General features: G+C 42.3%; 2 protein-coding genes across 2 annotated transcripts; one reads left to right on the forward strand and one right to left on the reverse strand.

Annotated features, from left to right (window-relative positions):
* Positions 1-4510: 4510 nt before the first annotated feature.
* On the reverse strand, positions 4511-12754 carry LOC128331161 (olfactory receptor 13G1-like; the record flags this gene model as incomplete). The annotated part of the gene is made up of 3 exons (XM_053264511.1): positions 12624-12754; positions 11184-12105; positions 4511-4519 (listed from the first exon to the last, which is right to left on the reverse strand). Coding segments are annotated over exons 1-3 (1062 nt in total), but the record flags the coding sequence as incomplete, so codon positions are not given.
* On the forward strand, positions 5236-6165 carry LOC128329483 (olfactory receptor 8S1-like). The gene has a single exon (XM_053260808.1). It carries the CDS (start codon positions 5245-5247, stop codon positions 6163-6165), a length of 921 nt encoding a protein of 306 aa, XP_053116783.1. The 5' UTR covers positions 5236-5244.
* Positions 12755-17404: the final 4650 nt, after the last annotated feature.

Here is a 17404-nt window from a genome sequence, read left to right on the forward strand (position 1 = left end):
ACCCGGCATCTTGTGCCTCAATTTGGAACTTAATGCTTATTGTGGTTTTTGCCTGACTTTTAACTTGTTTACTTAATTTGGTTAATATTATTATTTATTATATTTATTGTTTACAGAGTCAGACAGGTGTTATTGACTGGTTTGTTTTATCGAGACATTGAATCCTTCCCAAGGACCTGGGATGGCTGAATTTTATTGTCAATTGTTATATATATCGTCGCAGAATATAGGCTGTTCCCAGTAAAGCTGCTTTTTGTAATTGGCTGGTGGTGATTTCTGTGGCCCCTATGGTGTTGAGGTGCTCTTCAAGGTCTTTTGCAACTGCACCCAGGGCACGAATGACCACTGGGATTATTTTGGTCTTTTTCTGCCACAGCCTTTCCATTTCAATTTGTAGATCTTTGTATTTGGTGATTTTTTCTATTTCTTTTTCTTCTATTCTGCTATCCCCTGGTATTGCTATGTCGATTATTTTGACTTGTTTTTCTTTCTTCTCGACTACAGTGATATCTGGAGTATTGTGTGGCAGATGTTTGTCTGTAGTCGGAAGTCCCATAATATTTTTACATCTTCATTTTCTTCAACTTTTTCAATTTGATGGTCCCACCAATTTTTGGCTACAGGTAGCTTGTATTTTTTGCAGATGTTCCAGTGTATCATCCCTGCTACTTTGTCATGCCTTTTAACTTGTTTACTTAATTTGGTTAATATTATTATTATTATTATTATTATTATTATTATTATTATTATTATTATTTTACATTATATCTGTTTTATTGTTGTGAGCCATCCCGAGCACAGCAGCCACTTACGCTGACTGGGGTAGCAAGAGGTTATGCTGCTGCTCCACGCCTGTGAAATTTGGCACATCACTGGTGGGGAAAACACAGCGGTGGAAGGAAGCACCCTCCCTCCTGCTTAAAGGTAACCCTCTTGCATCTGAACTGGCTGAACTGCCAGACCACTGGACCATTTTGGAGGTCTGGGAAAGGGCCTCCGAACCAGTTCATGCACATCCCTACTGGAGGGTCCCTACTTGACTGGAGGGTCCCTACTTGACTGGAGGGTCCCTACTTGAGTTTGAAGCCTACTCTGGGAATAGCAGAAGCAGCTTCAAGAGGTGAGCAAGCTTTTCTAAACAAAACATCAAGCCTGTCCCCTCTTCAAAGTAACTACCAGGAGGAGGCGAGATTTTGAGGGGCTGGCACACAATGAGTACCCAGAATGTTGGGGGCAATATGCTAAAAATCATTGTAAACCGCTTAGAGAGCTCCGGCTATAGAGCGGTATATAAATGTAAGTGCTATTGCTATTGCTAAAATGTGCCTTTAAGGTGCCTCTATGATAGTTGTTGGGGGACACACACAAACAATAGTTGATAGTTGTTATGGGAGACACACACATCACAGTTGATAGTTGGGGGACACACTCTCTCTCTCTCTCTCTCTCTCTCACACACACACACACACACACACACACACACACACAAACACACACAGAGAGAGCAAGGTGATCTCATAAGACTACTTTCCATGTGGAAAGTAGGCTAAAGATGCACTGAATTACACAAGTCCTCTCAGACATGGGGGCAGAATTTAACATCAGTGTTGGTCTAAAACACTTAGCATTTATACCCTGACTGAAGTATGATAAACACTGTTCTCCATATATGCAGTGCATCATCATTACTGTTCCATATTATTTCTGTGTCTTATTTTCTTCATCATTTATCCAGTATAGTGGACAATAATTTTGGTCCAGCCAGGGTTGTTGCCCCAACTGAGATACCAAAGGCATCTTTTTCCTATTCATTGAAGCTGTACACATGAGCTGCCCTATCCAGGTTTGAGCTGCCCTACCAGGTTAGGGCTGCTTGTGTGAAGTGCCAGGATTTGAGTCCATCCTGGCACTGGTTAGACAGGTAGCCCAGTCCCCTCTTGGCTTTTACTGAGGTAAGAGGGTTTGTTTGAACCCTCTTACCTCTGTCTCTGGCCTTGCAGGCAACCTGAGCAGACATAGAGATGGGCATCTAGAACACCTGAATTGCAGGGAAATCTTCCAATGCACAGTGTTCCTCATGCAATCCACTGAGGGAAATATGGAGGTTGGGCTGCAATCCCCTGGCCTCCAGAAAGCTGTGCTGTCAGGAGCAGTGTGGCTCACATGGGCACACAAGCCACACATCCCACAGAATAACAAACATCCTCTGGGGGAAGGTAAAATTGACCCTGCCTTTCCCCCCATGCCCTTACCACCCTGCTCACAGGTCATGAGAATGACTTTATTGTAGCTCTTCCCCTTATTCCAGGGGCATAGCAAGGTTGGAGTGGGCCCAGAGACAAGATTTTAAAATGCCCCCCCCCCAAAGTCCAGGGCCTCCGCACACCCCAGGCCCCCAAGGATTTAAGTCTGATATTCCAAAATAAGTATGCTGCCTGCAAATACATTTCACTGAATACACACACACACACGTCACAATATATAGTGATATACATTGAGTACTATACATTTGTATTACTTTTAATGCCTAGAACACACTAGAAAGATGAATTATTAAAATGGGCCCCTCGCTGCAGATTAGCAAAGGAGACTTTCAACCATGCAGGGTGAACCTATGTTTGTTTTCTCAGAATTCTGAACAAATTCAGTCAAGTTTGATTGCAGGAGGTTTTTCACAGGAGGCTTTTAAAGCCCTTTAAGACACATCTCCTCTGGAATGGAGGTGCTGCATTCACATGTTGGCCAGATTGACCCTGAAGTCCCTGCAAGTTATTGGGGAGCAGTTCACACACAAGAAAAATAAAATAAAAGCACCACACATGCTTCACAGTTCTCACTCAGACCTTCTGGGTTGCAAAACAACTTGAACATAAGTGCATTTATAAATGAATGAATAAATAAATAAAATTAATAAAATACTGTTCCAGAAGTTTTTGCAATTTTCTGCCATGAAACAAGCCACTTATAGGACTTTTTAGATAGTTTTTTTAAGTCAGCAAATTTTCCAAGCTGTTTCAAAATAAATATTCAGAGACTTCTCATTCCCTCCCCCCCCCCCATATCCAAGTCCTATGGCAAGCAGATCCCTATATATGGGGGCGGGGGGGCGGGAAAGGTAACCACAAAAAGGAGTTCACACTCTACCTGGCAAATGCTGGTCTGGGTTAAGCAGGGCAGCAAGGGGTCTTCTGCTGCAGAGAACACTCTGGCTGCCTCCTCCTTCCTGGCTTGCTTGGGCCCTACTCGAGTTCAGGCTTCACTGCGGCCTACATGAGGCCTCCGTGGAAGCCACGCCCACCCGCCGATCAGCTGAGAGGCGGGAGAAAAGGAGCTCTTTGCAGCTGGGCTGCTACTTCGATTGCGGGCCAGCAGAACAAGCAGGAGAGATGGCGAAGAGGGCAAGTGGCTGAGGGGCCTTGGGGCTGGGCAGGGGGCAATGGGGAGTCACATGAGGTGCCTCTGGGGTGCTCCTCCAGGCAGTGGGGCCCCCAGACAACTGTCTCCCCTTGCCCGATCGTTGTTACGCGCCTGCCTTATTCTTTCCCCCTCTCTTCCCTACAAAAAGATAGAAGTAAGTAGTTGTTTCTCAAACTACAATGCTTGCACGCAACCCTGATTCTCAAACCCTGCAATTTTTGCACTAAATTTGTATTGGCCAAAGTGCACAGAGAATGAAATAAAGTCCAAAGTGATTCCAGCTTAGGCACAATCTATCTGTCCCTTGACACTACCTGTGATAAACCATATGCACTTTCCCTAGAGGAAACAAAGATTTTCTGATACAGTCCCAAAGCAATCATTTACATTTCTAATGCTACTCTAGAGACCCTTTGTTACCTTTTTACCATTATAAGAGTAATCTAATCGTCACAGAAGTCCAGTTAGACTTGGATCATGGTATGAGTTGTTTTCTCTTTCAACAAGAAAAAGAGAATACACCCTGTTCTATCTTATCAGATTTCATATATATGACTAAATTACTGCAGACCAAGGTGGGAACCAGAGACAGGAACACAGGTAGGTTTCCTGAATATAGCAACCTATTTTAGAGAAGTTCTGGAGCCCCTTCTTACGACCAGCAAGAAGGGCTCCAGAGTGGGCTGTGGGGAAGGCATGTTAAACCTACCTTCCCCGCAGATGATCTCAGTGGCTTTGCTGGGCATGCTCCCCATGCGCCCAGATGGTTCCCCGCACACCCAGGCAGCAGAGACGGCCGGGATGTGTCATCCTGGCCCCCAGAAATACCATGATGCACTGTGCATCATGGTATGTGGATCCCCCCTCCCCTCCCTGGGCTCCTCACAGTCTGGCAGCCACAGCTGCAAGAAGCTGCAGCTGCCACGTGTGCAAAAAAACCCTCCTGAGGTTAAGGGAGCACTCGCTCCCTTAACCTTGTTTTGAAGGGTGGCTAGTTAGGCAGGTTTGCCAGCATGGAGCCACCAGGATCAAGCCTATCCTGGCAGTTCACACAAATATTCAAAACTGGGCTGGGCAAGTTAGGAGGAAAACATGGGTAGAGGTGATTATGTGGAAGCAAGGTAGGATGAAAACCTGGGTAGCTTTTGCTCCAACCTTGCTTCCATACAATCAAAAACCGGGAGAACACACAGCTCCCAAATCCAGGAAGAACACAGCCTTTTATTATGTGAATAATATTATGTGAATAATAAAAAGCTTGGGCCCTGGGTATTTAAGAGAACGTCTTCTTTGCTATGAACCACACCGCCCATTGAGATCATCTGGAGAGGTTCTTCTGCAGTTGCCACCAGCTGGTGGCTACTCGGGGACGGGCCTTCCCCATTGCTGGCCTGAGGCTTTGGAACACACTTTCTGCTGAAATAAGAGCCTTCCCATCTCTTACAACTTCTAAAAAGGCAGTCAAGATACCTTTGTTTACCCAGGCTTTTAATTAGATATTGTTTTAATTGTGTTTTTAATAGTTTTAACATTTTAAATTTCGATTGTTGAAATGTTTAATCTTTTTATTAGTTGTTTTTATTGCCTTGTTGCAAACCACCCAGAAACTTGCATTTTGGATGGTATACAAATGTGTTAAATAAAATAAAATAAAATAAGATAAAATAAAATAAAATAAAAATGACCTCAATATGAAGTTATTTTAAAGATTAGATCACTTTATTTTCTGTATTTGTGTGGTGTGTGTGTGTTTATTAAACATGTTTATGACCTAATACACCAATTTTTTTTTCATTTATGCAGATTTTAGGCTTGTTGAATAAGTGCATGGAAAATCAAACCATAATAACAGAGTTTATACTCTTGGGACTTTCGGGTGATCCACGGTTACAGATATTTCTCTTCTTTGTGTTTCTAATAATTTATGCCATGACGATATTAGGGAACTTGGTGATAATGCTGGTAATTTGGATTAAATCCACCCTTCATACACCCATGTTCTTCTTTCTGAGTCATCTAGCCTTTGTGGATATCTGTTATTCATCTGTCACTGTCCCCAAAATGCTAGAAAACTTCATAGCAAAGCATAAAACCATTTCCTGGGAAGGATGCATTCTACAGATCTTCTTCTTTTTCCAGGCTGCTTGTGCAGAAGTTTTCATTCTCTCAGCAATGGCGTATGACCGATATGTTGCTATATGTGACCCATTGCATTATACCACAATCATGAAAAAGGAAATCTGCAGACAGCTGGTGGGTGGGGCTTGGGTAATGGGTTTCCTTTATGCTGTGATAAATGCACTGCCTTTGTTAAAACTGCATTTTTGTCAGTACAATATAATCCGCCACTATAGCTGTGAAATTCCTTCCCTCTTGCTCTTATCCTGTGATAAGACTCTCATAAATTATGTAATACTTCTTGCCTCCAGTTTTCTCTTTGGTTTAACCTCCTTCCTCTTCACCCTTTTATCCTATATTTACATCATCTCTACCATCCTGAAAATTCACTCAGCAAAAGGGAGGAGCAAAGCCTTTTCCACCTGCAGCTCCCATCTCATGGTTGTGGTTTTATTCTACGGGACTGGTTATCTTCACTATCTGAAGCCCAGCTCATCATCTTCCGTAATTCTTGATCAACTCTTTTCCATCCAATATAGCATTTCTACACCCATGTTAAACCCCATTATATACAGCTTGAAGACAAAGGAGGTGAAAGAAGCCATTAAAAACTTAATTGCTTTTAATTAATCAAATTTAATTAATTAATTAATTAATTAATGAGGGATGAAGTAAAATTAGGAATGAAGTAAAATTTTAATGTTTCATTAAAATGTTGACAAAATGTTGACTAGGGATGAAGAAAAATGGTCGCATGTTGAGCAATCAATAAATTAGTTTCCAGGACACTGATGTCTATTTTCAAATAGATTGATTTATACTGTAGAGAGAGGTTATTGTTCTGATCCCAGATTGGAGATGCCCTCAGTTGGTGGTCGAGGCAGGCGACTCATGGAATGAGACAGTGTGGGAAGATCTTATCTTTTTGAGGAGGGGAGGTGGCTTCGAGCTGGATTTTGCAAATGTGTGGGTGAGGAGGAGTCTATCTGGAGAGGTTTCCATGCACCATCCAAATCTATTCTGTTGACAAGGGCACAAAAAGGCTGTAGTTGGCATCTGTTTCCTTGTCACCAATGTATATCTTAGACATGCCATTTCATTTAAAAGTCTCAAGAACCTACAGTTGCAGCTTCACATGCTTTTTTATACAGTTGCAAATGTGTACTTGCAGGATGAGAACCCATCTGAGCTCTTTGGAATCAAAACACTGGAGAAAGTGGCTGAGATCCAGATTACTGCTCACTACTGCAAACCTGCCACATTGAGAGCTTGCTTTCCAGACTAGTGTTGCCCCAGAGCAACAAGATATGCTTGCACGACTTGTCATGCGCTCCTGTTTCCTCAGTCTATATACATTGCAGGAGATGATACAAAACAATCCACTATCCTTGTTGTCAAATCACAGTGTATTGCATAAGCAGATCAAGATACTGAGAAAATTTGAGCATGCACTGGGAATCCCTGTTAGAGGTAACACTGCTGCCAATATACCTGTATCCCTATGTATTCATGAACTTTCACTTAATGTATCTCAAAGGAAATGAATGCAATGAACACAGCCTATGTCCGTACCAGTCCTCTCCAGATCTTCTCATGAATATGTGGAGGTTGGTGGGGAGGGGGCAGCATAAGCAACCTCACTTAGTCCTGCAAGCATTTATATTGATGCACAGGTGGATAAATAGGGCTCTTCTTTGACCTTAGAGGCTGTGACTGAACGTGGGCAGGGGGGAGGTAGTCTCTAGGGCAGGTCAGCATCCCATTATCTATTGAAACCATGCTTCTTACTATCTATATATACCTTCTGTCCACTCCAAAATAGGTAGACCCTCTTTTATCGGCCTAATTTCCAGTAGGCTAATAAGATCACCCGGCATTCAGTGTGTGTTCCCATCCACTCCCATCAACTTTGCAATGCCTGGACCAATATGAAACAAATTTGTTACAGTTGTAGGGACACCTCAGTGGTGTAGTTTGTGGTGATGTCATCCACCCCAGTTCAAGATGGCAGACATATGAACATTTGAGGCACAGGTGAGCTAACTTGTGGACCATCTAACCGATTTGAACCAAATTTGCTACAGGTGTAGGGACATATGGGGATGGCTCAAAGGCATAGTTTGTAATAATGTTATCCACCCCAATTCAAGTTGGTTGATGGATGAACATTAGAAGTTCAAATGGGCTAACTTGTGAATTGCCTAACTGATTTGGTCCAGTTGTAGGGATAGTGAAAGGAAAGTAGACAGATTAGTTCTTGCTAGAACAACTTGTTATATCTCTGCTTGGTCATCTGGTCACTGAAGTTATAAGCAAGAATGTTCTTGAGTGTTGTGTTTTCTATGACAATTTAACATGCCCACTGCCCTTCAAAAATACTACTGATGGTGCTTGCCAGTGTTGCAGCTTCTGCTACTGCAATTGGTACAGAATAGAAAATCTCTGATCTGCTCCAGCCAGTAGAGGGAGACAAATAGCTAAACTGAACAATCAAAATGTTAATTGAATCATCTTGTTAACAGCATACTCCTTTTGAAGTCATCAGTCTATTAGGACGTACATTAGAAGCCTGTGATTAGCTAGAGGAACTGGCTTTTTAAAAAAAACACAAAATGACAATATTGACATGAAATAAAGGAATCAAAGCTGCAACCCTAAATTAATTTACTTGGGAGTAAGTCTCCATTGAAACAAGTGATACTTACTTCTGAGCAAACATGCTTAGGATTGCAATATGATTCACATACATAATTTGACAGCCACTCATAATTTGAACATGGTATCAAGTCTTTAGCAAACATATCCTTACAAGAGCCTGCCGCCTTAAAGCAACTGTGAATCTGTAAGAAGGGCATTCTTCAGCCATGAAAGAATTGCACAGCAGAGAACCCCTGGGCACCTTTTGCCAGAAAAGAGAGTGAAGTTAACTTCAGAGATAGGGGTGAAAATACCACACCAGTAGCAGTCAGTATGGGTGTAGTGGGTGTAGTAGTAAATGAGCTGCAGTTGTGGCTCCTTCCTATTCTCCTCACCCCACTCTGGCTGTTTCACTCTACCTAGTTTCACTTGTCACCACATTAACTCAAAGTGCACAGCGTGGTTATTCAACTGGTTGGAGAACCGGGTGAATAACCAGCGTGCCCTGTGCACCAGGGGTTAATGTCACAGCAGGTGAGACAAAGCACATCTGCAGCTCATTTACCTCCCCCCTGCCCCACCCCAAACAACCACTGCTGAACCACAATATCTTACCCCTGTATCCTCTTGATTCCTTCCAGTGCTCTAAAAGCTGCTTTTATACTCCACAGTGAATTGGCTTCCTCCTTTCCTGGATGTGCCCCATGATTACATTGCCTGCAACTCTCTCTCCCCTGCCAAGTCCTCTTACTCAAAACTCAGGGAACCACATTAGAGTTCAACTACAAAGGATAGTGGATGTCTTTTCATAGCCTTTTTCGGTCTCTGAGAGATATTGGAACAAGAGCCCTTCATAGACCTTGCCACAATGCAATGGACTATTAATGAAGTCCATCCAAGAGGCACTTGAGGGTTCTCCTCTTTCCCCCTCATTTGTCTTGTTTACTTGAAAGGACTCCTGAAAGATTTCAGTTTATCTTTCAGAATCACACAGGGTGGTTTTACACATGAATATCCTTCTCCCGAAAATCACAACATCAGCTAGGGAACAGTGTCCTCCATAATGCGCTCTGTAATGTTGTGCCCTAGGGCTGCTGTGCCTCCTAAGCACACCTGATGCTGCTCTGAATGAGTGATTGCACAAGCAGCACTACCATGGGTTTCCCCATTGTGAAGAATGGAGAAAACAACAGTAGTGCTTCTTGCACAACCACTCATTCAGAGCAGGTTGATCATTTCATGCAGGTAGGGCACTCCTTTAATGATCTTGAATTTTTTGTCATCTATAGGTATAAACAAAAAGAATTTTCCTATGCAAATTTCAAAACTGCCCTCCTACAGAGGGAGGCATTTTTATACATCAGCTCTGGACTTTAGAGCCTTTTGGTTTAAATCAGGTCAATGACTTTTCCAGTTTTCTATAGGCACCATGTGCTATTTTTTGATCCTGGCCCTATTTAGAGTTTTGAATGTGGATAGGGGTTTAGTAGGGTGAGATTTAACATTGATACAAGATTGATGGACATCCCCTTTAAAAGAGTAAAGTCGCTCCTTTTGGAGAATGGGACTATCATATATATTTTTAATAAGCTTTTATATGAGCTACATTTTGGTTCCATATTACATTTGTATAATTAAGAATTTAAATAGGACAAAAGGTCCACGGCTTCTTTGGAAGTTTAGCATTGCTGTTTCTTCACATGCACACATAAATATAATTGGTCACTTAGACTTGAGATTGGATAATGAAGCACATCCCTTTTGATCAAAGGGGAGTGAAAACATCTGGCAGATGCTGTAGGGTATATTAACCATTATCTGTACCATTTGAAGCCAGTACAACTTGGTATCCAGTAGGATTTCTAATTTAAAAACCACTGGTAGGTGCAGTGTCACTTTGGAAGAAATAAATGTGAGTAATAACTAAAAATTTCTAACCCTTTGAGTTAACATAATTTGTTGAAGGTACTTTTTTGTTAAAATGATACATGTGTTATTGTGTATTTAGCTCACTTCTCCTGATGAAGTCTTGCTCAAGCAGGAGGAAACAGGTAGAAATTACCTAGGATACCTGTTGGGTATTATTTGGACAAGGAGCAACAACCAGAAGGAGCAACATTCGTATAAGGAGCTACCACTAGAATAAGAACTTACAAAGAAAAAGATCTGGAAGAATTCTGAGTAATATTTGGAGCAACAACTTGAACAAGAACCAGTAAGAAAACAGATCTGGAAGGACTATATATCTACATGTATAAGGACTATGTGCATATTTGACCTTCAGCCATACTTGAGGGGGTCTAGAACACAGGCAATTTCTTCATTAATTGTGTGTTTCATTATATATGTTTAATTTATCTGTGTTTCATGAAGTTGTGTATGTGAATAGACTCTTATACACGGTATATATATTACCCAGTATATGTTTTGTTCTCTGCTCCGTGTATCCTCTATTCTTTCATCTAGGGGGCTACATCAGGCACAATGTCGCAGAGGTGTAACACTGCATATCATGTAAGCCAGTACAGTATGTGCAAAAGGACCATTGTAGAACATGCATATAACTTCATATCACCTACAGGAGCCCCTGGTGGCGCAGTGGTAAAACTGCCGCCCTATAACCAGAAGGTTACAAGTTCGATCCTGACCAGGGGTTCAAGGTTGACTCAGCCTTCCATCCTTCCGAGGTCGGTAAAATGAGTACCCAGAATGTTGGGGGCAGTATGCTAAATCATTGTAAACCGCTTAGAGAGCTCCGGCTATAGAGCGGTATATAAATGTAAGTGCTATTGCTATTGCTATTGCTACAATTCTGTGGTTTTCAATTGAGTTGGCTCACCCACATAGCTGCAGGTCGTCAGGTGGCAAGAAATCAAATGATACATATGCATTTGTGAAATAACACATAATAAGAAAGAGAAAAAGAAAGAGGTCAGAGCATAATACTGAAGTCCTTTTGGAGGAAAATTGACAGTTTTGCTTTAAATATTAGCTCATGTGATGAATAAGATTTTTCTGATGGCTGCCTTAACATCCTTATTTCTCAGAGTGTAGACTATAGGATTCAGAGTTGGTGTAACAAGTGTGTATAGGGCAGCAACTATTTTGTCCCGCTCAAAGGAGTAGCTGGAAGCTGGTCGTATGTAAGTATAGATGACTGTGGAGTAATAGAGGGACACAACAATAAGGTGTGATGAGCAGGTGGAGAAGGCCTTTTTCTTCCCTTCAGTGGTCTTGATTTTTAGGATTGCCCTAACAATGAAGCAGTAAGATAAGCATGTCAGCAAGAAGTCCCCCATAGCTAGGAATATGTCAGCTGTGAAGACCCAGACTTCGTTGAGTCTTACTGGGCTGCAGGAGAGAGCCAGAAGTGGAGGAATCTCACAGAAGAAGTGATTGATACCATTGGGCCCACAGACAGTAAGACCCATGATCAGGCCAGTGTGAACCCATGAGTTACTAATGGCTATAAGGATCACTGCTGTGGAGAGAACCAAACATACCTTTCTGTTCATCATGATGGTGTAACGCAAGGGGTGGCATATAGCTACGTAGCGGTCATAAGCCATGACAGTGAACAGCACCATCTCAGCTCCCAAACACCATGTGAAGGAATAGAGTTGGGCAATGCAGCCGAAGTAGGAGATGGCCTTACTGAAAGTCGCTATGTTGCCCAGCATCTTGGGAATGATGGTGGATGTACAGACAATGTCCACCACAGCCAAATGGAAGAGGAAGAAATACATGGGCGTGTGAAGCTTGGGATATGAAAGGATGGCAGCAATGATGATGAGGTTTCCAAGCAAGGCCACAATGTAGACGCAAAGAAAGAGAATGAAGAGCAGGATCTGTAGTTTAGGATGCTCAGAGAGACCCATCATCATGAACGTAGACACACAGCTGTTGTTCCGCAGTGCAAATTTGCCACATGATCTGTTGATCCAAAAGAAGGTCCATTACCATTTTTATAGAACATTAATATTAACATTCATAGAATCAAAGATTTTTAAAGTTGGATGGGACCTTGGAGATCTTCTAGTGCAATCTCCTGCTCAGGACATGAATTATCAACAGCATCCCTGAAGATGGCCCGTCAGTCTCTTTAAAGAAGGAGAGCCCACCACTCTGTTGGCAGACCATGTAAAATCCAGAGAAAAGAGTTGTGGAGGCAGTGGAGTAGAATCAGGAATATTAGTGGTTTAATGAAATAGATATTATTTACAGAGAGACAAATGCAGTCTGCCTTCAGTTCTTTGGCAGCTGGCTGTTTGTCAGCCTCGCCTCTACTCCAGGACTGGAATAAAAGCAACTAAAGCACCATTCAAAAGCTGGCCTGGATCAAGGAATGGATTAACCAAAAACACCACAGACCATTCCACTGTCAAACAGTTCTTAAAATTAGGAAATTCCTCCTACTATCTAGCCTGAATCTGTTTCTTTGTAATTCTTACCCTTTGGTGTCAATCCTGGCCTCGAGAGCAACAGAGAAAAAATCTACCCTTTCTTCTGTGTGACAGAATTTTTTTAAAGAAGTCTCCCTTGAGTCTTTCTTCTCCAGGCTAAGCAAAGCTCTTTCAATCATTCCTCATAGGTCTTGGTTTCCAGACCCCTTGCCTTCTTTGTTGTCTTCTGCTGAACTTGTTCTAGCTTAAAAATGTCCTTATTAAAATGAGTTGCTCAGAACTTCTAACTGGGCAAAGTGGTACCTTTCAAATTAATGATTCTTTAATATTTATCAGGGAGAGACAAAGGAACATAGGAAGTTGCCATATACTGAGTCAGACCATTGGTCCATCTAGCTCAGTATTGTCTACACAGACTGGCAGTGGCTTCTCCAAAGTTGCAGGCGGAAATCTCTCTCAGCCCTATCTTGGAGCAATGCGAGGGAGGGAACTTGGAACCTAGATGCTCTTCTCAGAGTTGCCCCATCCCCTAAGGGGAATATCATGTAGTCTTCCATTGAAATGTAACCAGGGCAGACCCTGCTTAGCTAAGGGGACAAATCATGCTTGCTACCACAAGACCAACTGGCCCTATTCGGCCCCAGCACAATATCTCACCGGGGATACAGTTTCTTCTTAGATTGTGAGTATTTTGCAGACAGGGGCACAGTGAGTCACCTGTAGCAGCAGACATGCTCACTGCTTCCACAGTACATTAAACCCCATTGGCACAGCTTGGGAAGGTGGGAAGGCTCCATCCCTACTAAGCAGTGAATCCTCATACTTTTGCTACTACCTTCTGGAATAATGGGGCATAGCAGTTGGAGCTTGGAGGCACATTCCTTAGGAAGCATGGAGCTCTCCAGCCTTCACATGCCACACCAGCAGGGTTTAATGTGCCATGGAAGCAGCAAGAATGCCTGTTGCTTAGAAAGTCAGCTCCAGAGGCATAACTGTAGGGGGGGCACGTGCCCCGGGCGCCATCTTTTTTGGTCACATGGGGGGCGCCGCCATGACAAAAAAAAAATTCTAATTTTTTTTATTTTAAATTTTTGTTAATACAAATGTTTCCTGCTCAGTGCAGCAGCGCTGCAGCAGTCAAGGGAGCGTGTCTGCGCCCCCTCCCCCACGAGCAGTCCCTTCTGCGCTGCCTGCGCCCCCCCCATTGCTTTGCTAGTGCCTGGCGGCCAGTCAGTGGCCTGGCTTGGCGGCGGCGGCGGGCGCTTGTGAGGAAAAACCTAAGTATAATGTAGTATGTTGGGGGCGCGGGGGGGGGCACCATTTCAGTGCTTGCCCTGGGCGCCGTTTTCCCTAGTTACGCCTCTGAGCTTTCTCAACATGTTCCTCCCATCTCATTGTGGTCAGTTTTTACTTTTCTGCTGTTATTTACACATACATTAGGCCCAGCTCAGTCTACTCTCTTGATAAAGACAAGATTATTTCTCTTCTTTATACAGTGGTAACTCCAGTTCTTAATCCTCTTATCTATTCCTTGAGAAACAAAGAGGTTAAGGAAGCACTCACAAAATTTACTGGAAGAAATAGACTGCTTGAGAGACCACCTGACTGATCTTAAGACATATCTAGAATTTTGCAGTAACAATAAATCTGGAAAGTACTTTACTGACTATATATACAGTACCAGAAAAATTATTAATGATATTTGATGTGCAGTAAACGCTATTCCATATAATATATTTTGTATGTGATGCTCAAGTTTGGAATATTTTATAAAATACTTGTCTTTTACATAGTATCAGTTATAAAGTTCATATAAATCAGAGTTTTCATGAAGAATATATGCAAGGTGAACCTGAATCTTTCCTATTCATCACTGGCAGATATTTTAATGAGAACAGTATGTGACTTAAGATGCACAGGAGTCTTTTATAACTGATGCTTTATGCAAGGATTTTGTTTTGGGTTAGTGTGTTTCATATTCAGTTCTCTAGTTCTTTTGTAACACAGAGCAAGATACAGAATATTGTTAAGACCATCAGCATTGAAGTAAAACAACTACAACATTGAGGTAGGGAGTATTTAAGCCTTCACATGTTCACACTTGCACCACCCTCCTAAATTGTCTGTTTAATTCCATAAACGCCATTGGAGAAAATAGCACTTTCGGGTGGTGGTGTAGATCGGTGGTGTTGAGTGGTGGTGTTGGGGAGGCACTCTGGGGTGGGAATTTGGTGAGGAAGTAAAAGTTTAAACATCCACTGTTCATACTGTATCAAAGAAGTGATGGGTGTTTAAACCATTACTTCCTCACCAAATCAAATTCCAAGTGCTGTTTGAAACAACAGCACAAGTCCTCTTCCACTGCTCATGCTACAGGGACATTCACGTCATCCTCATCCTTCCAGTGCTACACAAGTACGCATGACACACAAGCCACTTTTACACCTCTCTGGTGCTCTCTGACACAAAGCCCGCCATCACACACAATGTGACTAGGTTCTGTGTGACAGCATCTAAAATTCATCGGACATTGACAGGCAACATGTAGCATGGTGTCCAACTAGGCAACACAGCTCCAGCATGCTCATCACTATCTATTATGGTGTACCATACCCTGGCAGCCATACAGTTTTAGGGTCCTATACTGTTACTGCCCTGTAGTTTTCACAGTTTTATAACTTTTACAGTTTTTATAGCATATAGTGTTTGATAACTCTTGATAACTGTCTTATAGCTCTCATGATTTTAATTTTAAAACTTTTAGAGTTCTTATAGCTTTAAAAATTTAATAGTTTCTTTATAATCAGAATAGTATAGCTATGTTATATTCCTCATGCCTTCTATCACGTTTATGCCTTTCATGGAATTTCTGCCTTTACAACTTCTAACCCATTTTGTGCCCTGTACTTTATGCTGGCCCTTGGTTGTAATAAAGATGATTGAAATGGATTGAAACTCAAAATGTGATCCCCACACAACTCCTACTTATGAGAAAAGGCAAATGTAGCAATAGCACTAGCAATAGCACTTACATTTATATACTGCTCTATAGCCAAAGCTCTCTAAGCGGTTTACAATGATTTAGCATATTGCCCCCAACAAGAGCCAGCCTCTTGATGGTAGCAACCAGAACTCAGGCACAAGCCCCCAGTTACAGTGGTGGCAGAATACCGATGACACTATGGCTGCTTCCCACCTCGCTCTGCAGCGATGAAGCTGAAAGGAAACCAATGGTTAAAATCCAGGTTTGGGTCTGAAAATGGTGCCATGGCTGGTTAATGAAACTGCAGTTTCACACATTCGGATAATCAATGACATGAACCTCTGTAACATTTAACTCCAGTTTTGCATTATGTCTGAAGGTGGCCTAAGAAATATGTAGAGAAACTGGCACAGGTTCAGAGCAGTGCAACAAAGATGGACAAGGTCTAGAAAAGAAGCCACCTGATGTGAAGATCTTGGTGCTTGGCTGGCAGAAGGGAAGACGGGGTGGAAATATAGCACTCTTCAAATACCTGATATGCTGTCACATAGAGGAGGACAAAGATCTCCTTTCTCCTTCTCTAGGACTTGATCTGATGAGTAACATCAAGAGTAATGCTACCCTCTGATTACAATACTGCCCTAATGCGATGATTCCCCCCTGTTCTGCCCCTTCACTCTGCTGCTTGTGCATCTCCCTGAAAATATGTGCCTTTAAATGTACAGTGGTCCCTCGACTTACGAACTACTCGACATCCAAAGTTTTCGACTTACGAACGACAAAAATGACCGGAAGTCGTTGCCGGTTTAGATGCGGCTTCCTCGACTTACGAATTTTTAGATGCGGTTTCCTCGACTTACGAATGTTTCCAGACCTCTGTGGGTGCGCTTTTCGACTTACGAAAATTTTGACCTACGAACGTGCGTTCGGAACGGATTAACTTCGTAAGTCGAGGGGCCACTGTACAAAAAAATAAATTGATACCATTGCACAATTGTGCTTGTGCAATGCTGTGACCATTATTTCTAATGACCTTAACATTGCAAAGGCACAGTTGAGCAATTCTATGTATAAACACATATGAGCTCTTGGGGAACAGAACTGAGGTTGTCTGAGAAGCCTGCAGCGGTGCTGGCAGTGGGTTGGGGCACAGCTAGGGGAGAGTCGGCCTGTGTATACCCCTCTCTCTGGTGGCTTCTCAGAGTGAGGGAGATAATGTAGAGAATAGGGAGGGGTGAAGAGGGGCGGGGGGCCCTCAGGAGCTCAGGGGCCTGTGTTCTTTGAACCCATCCACTCAATTATTTCCCCTGCTAACTGGGCAAAGAGGCACCTTTTACCATGGTGATTCTCTTTATTTAGCAGGGGGAAGAGTAACTGGCCCTATCCACCCCCAACACAGTACTTCCAGTGACTGTTGCTGGTGTCTATCTTGTGTTTTTTTAGAATGTGAGCCCTTTGAGGACAAGGAGCCATCTTATTTATTTATTATTTCTCTGTGTAAACCACCCTGAGCCATTTTTGGAAGGGCGGTATAGAAATCAAATTAATAATAATAATAATAATTATTATTATTATTATTATTATTATTATTATTATAGCTACACCCCAGGCAGTGCCGAACCACTAATGGTATATGCCACAGCATATCAGCCGATGTCTTTTGTCTTATACAAATTAACATCATTCATCATTATATACATCATTAACATCAAATTAACACCACACTGGTAATTAGACCATATATTTGTACAACACTCATCACTGAAATCATTTTCTTGCTCCAGTGATTTCTCAGATCATTTGGATATGTTACAAATTTCCCATATTACTGTGCAACATAGTTATG

The sequence above is a fragment of the Hemicordylus capensis genome, chromosome 6 (genome assembly GCF_027244095.1).
Source record: "Hemicordylus capensis ecotype Gifberg chromosome 6, rHemCap1.1.pri, whole genome shotgun sequence".
In the NCBI taxonomy this organism is placed as follows: Eukaryota; Metazoa; Chordata; class Lepidosauria; order Squamata; family Cordylidae; genus Hemicordylus; species Hemicordylus capensis.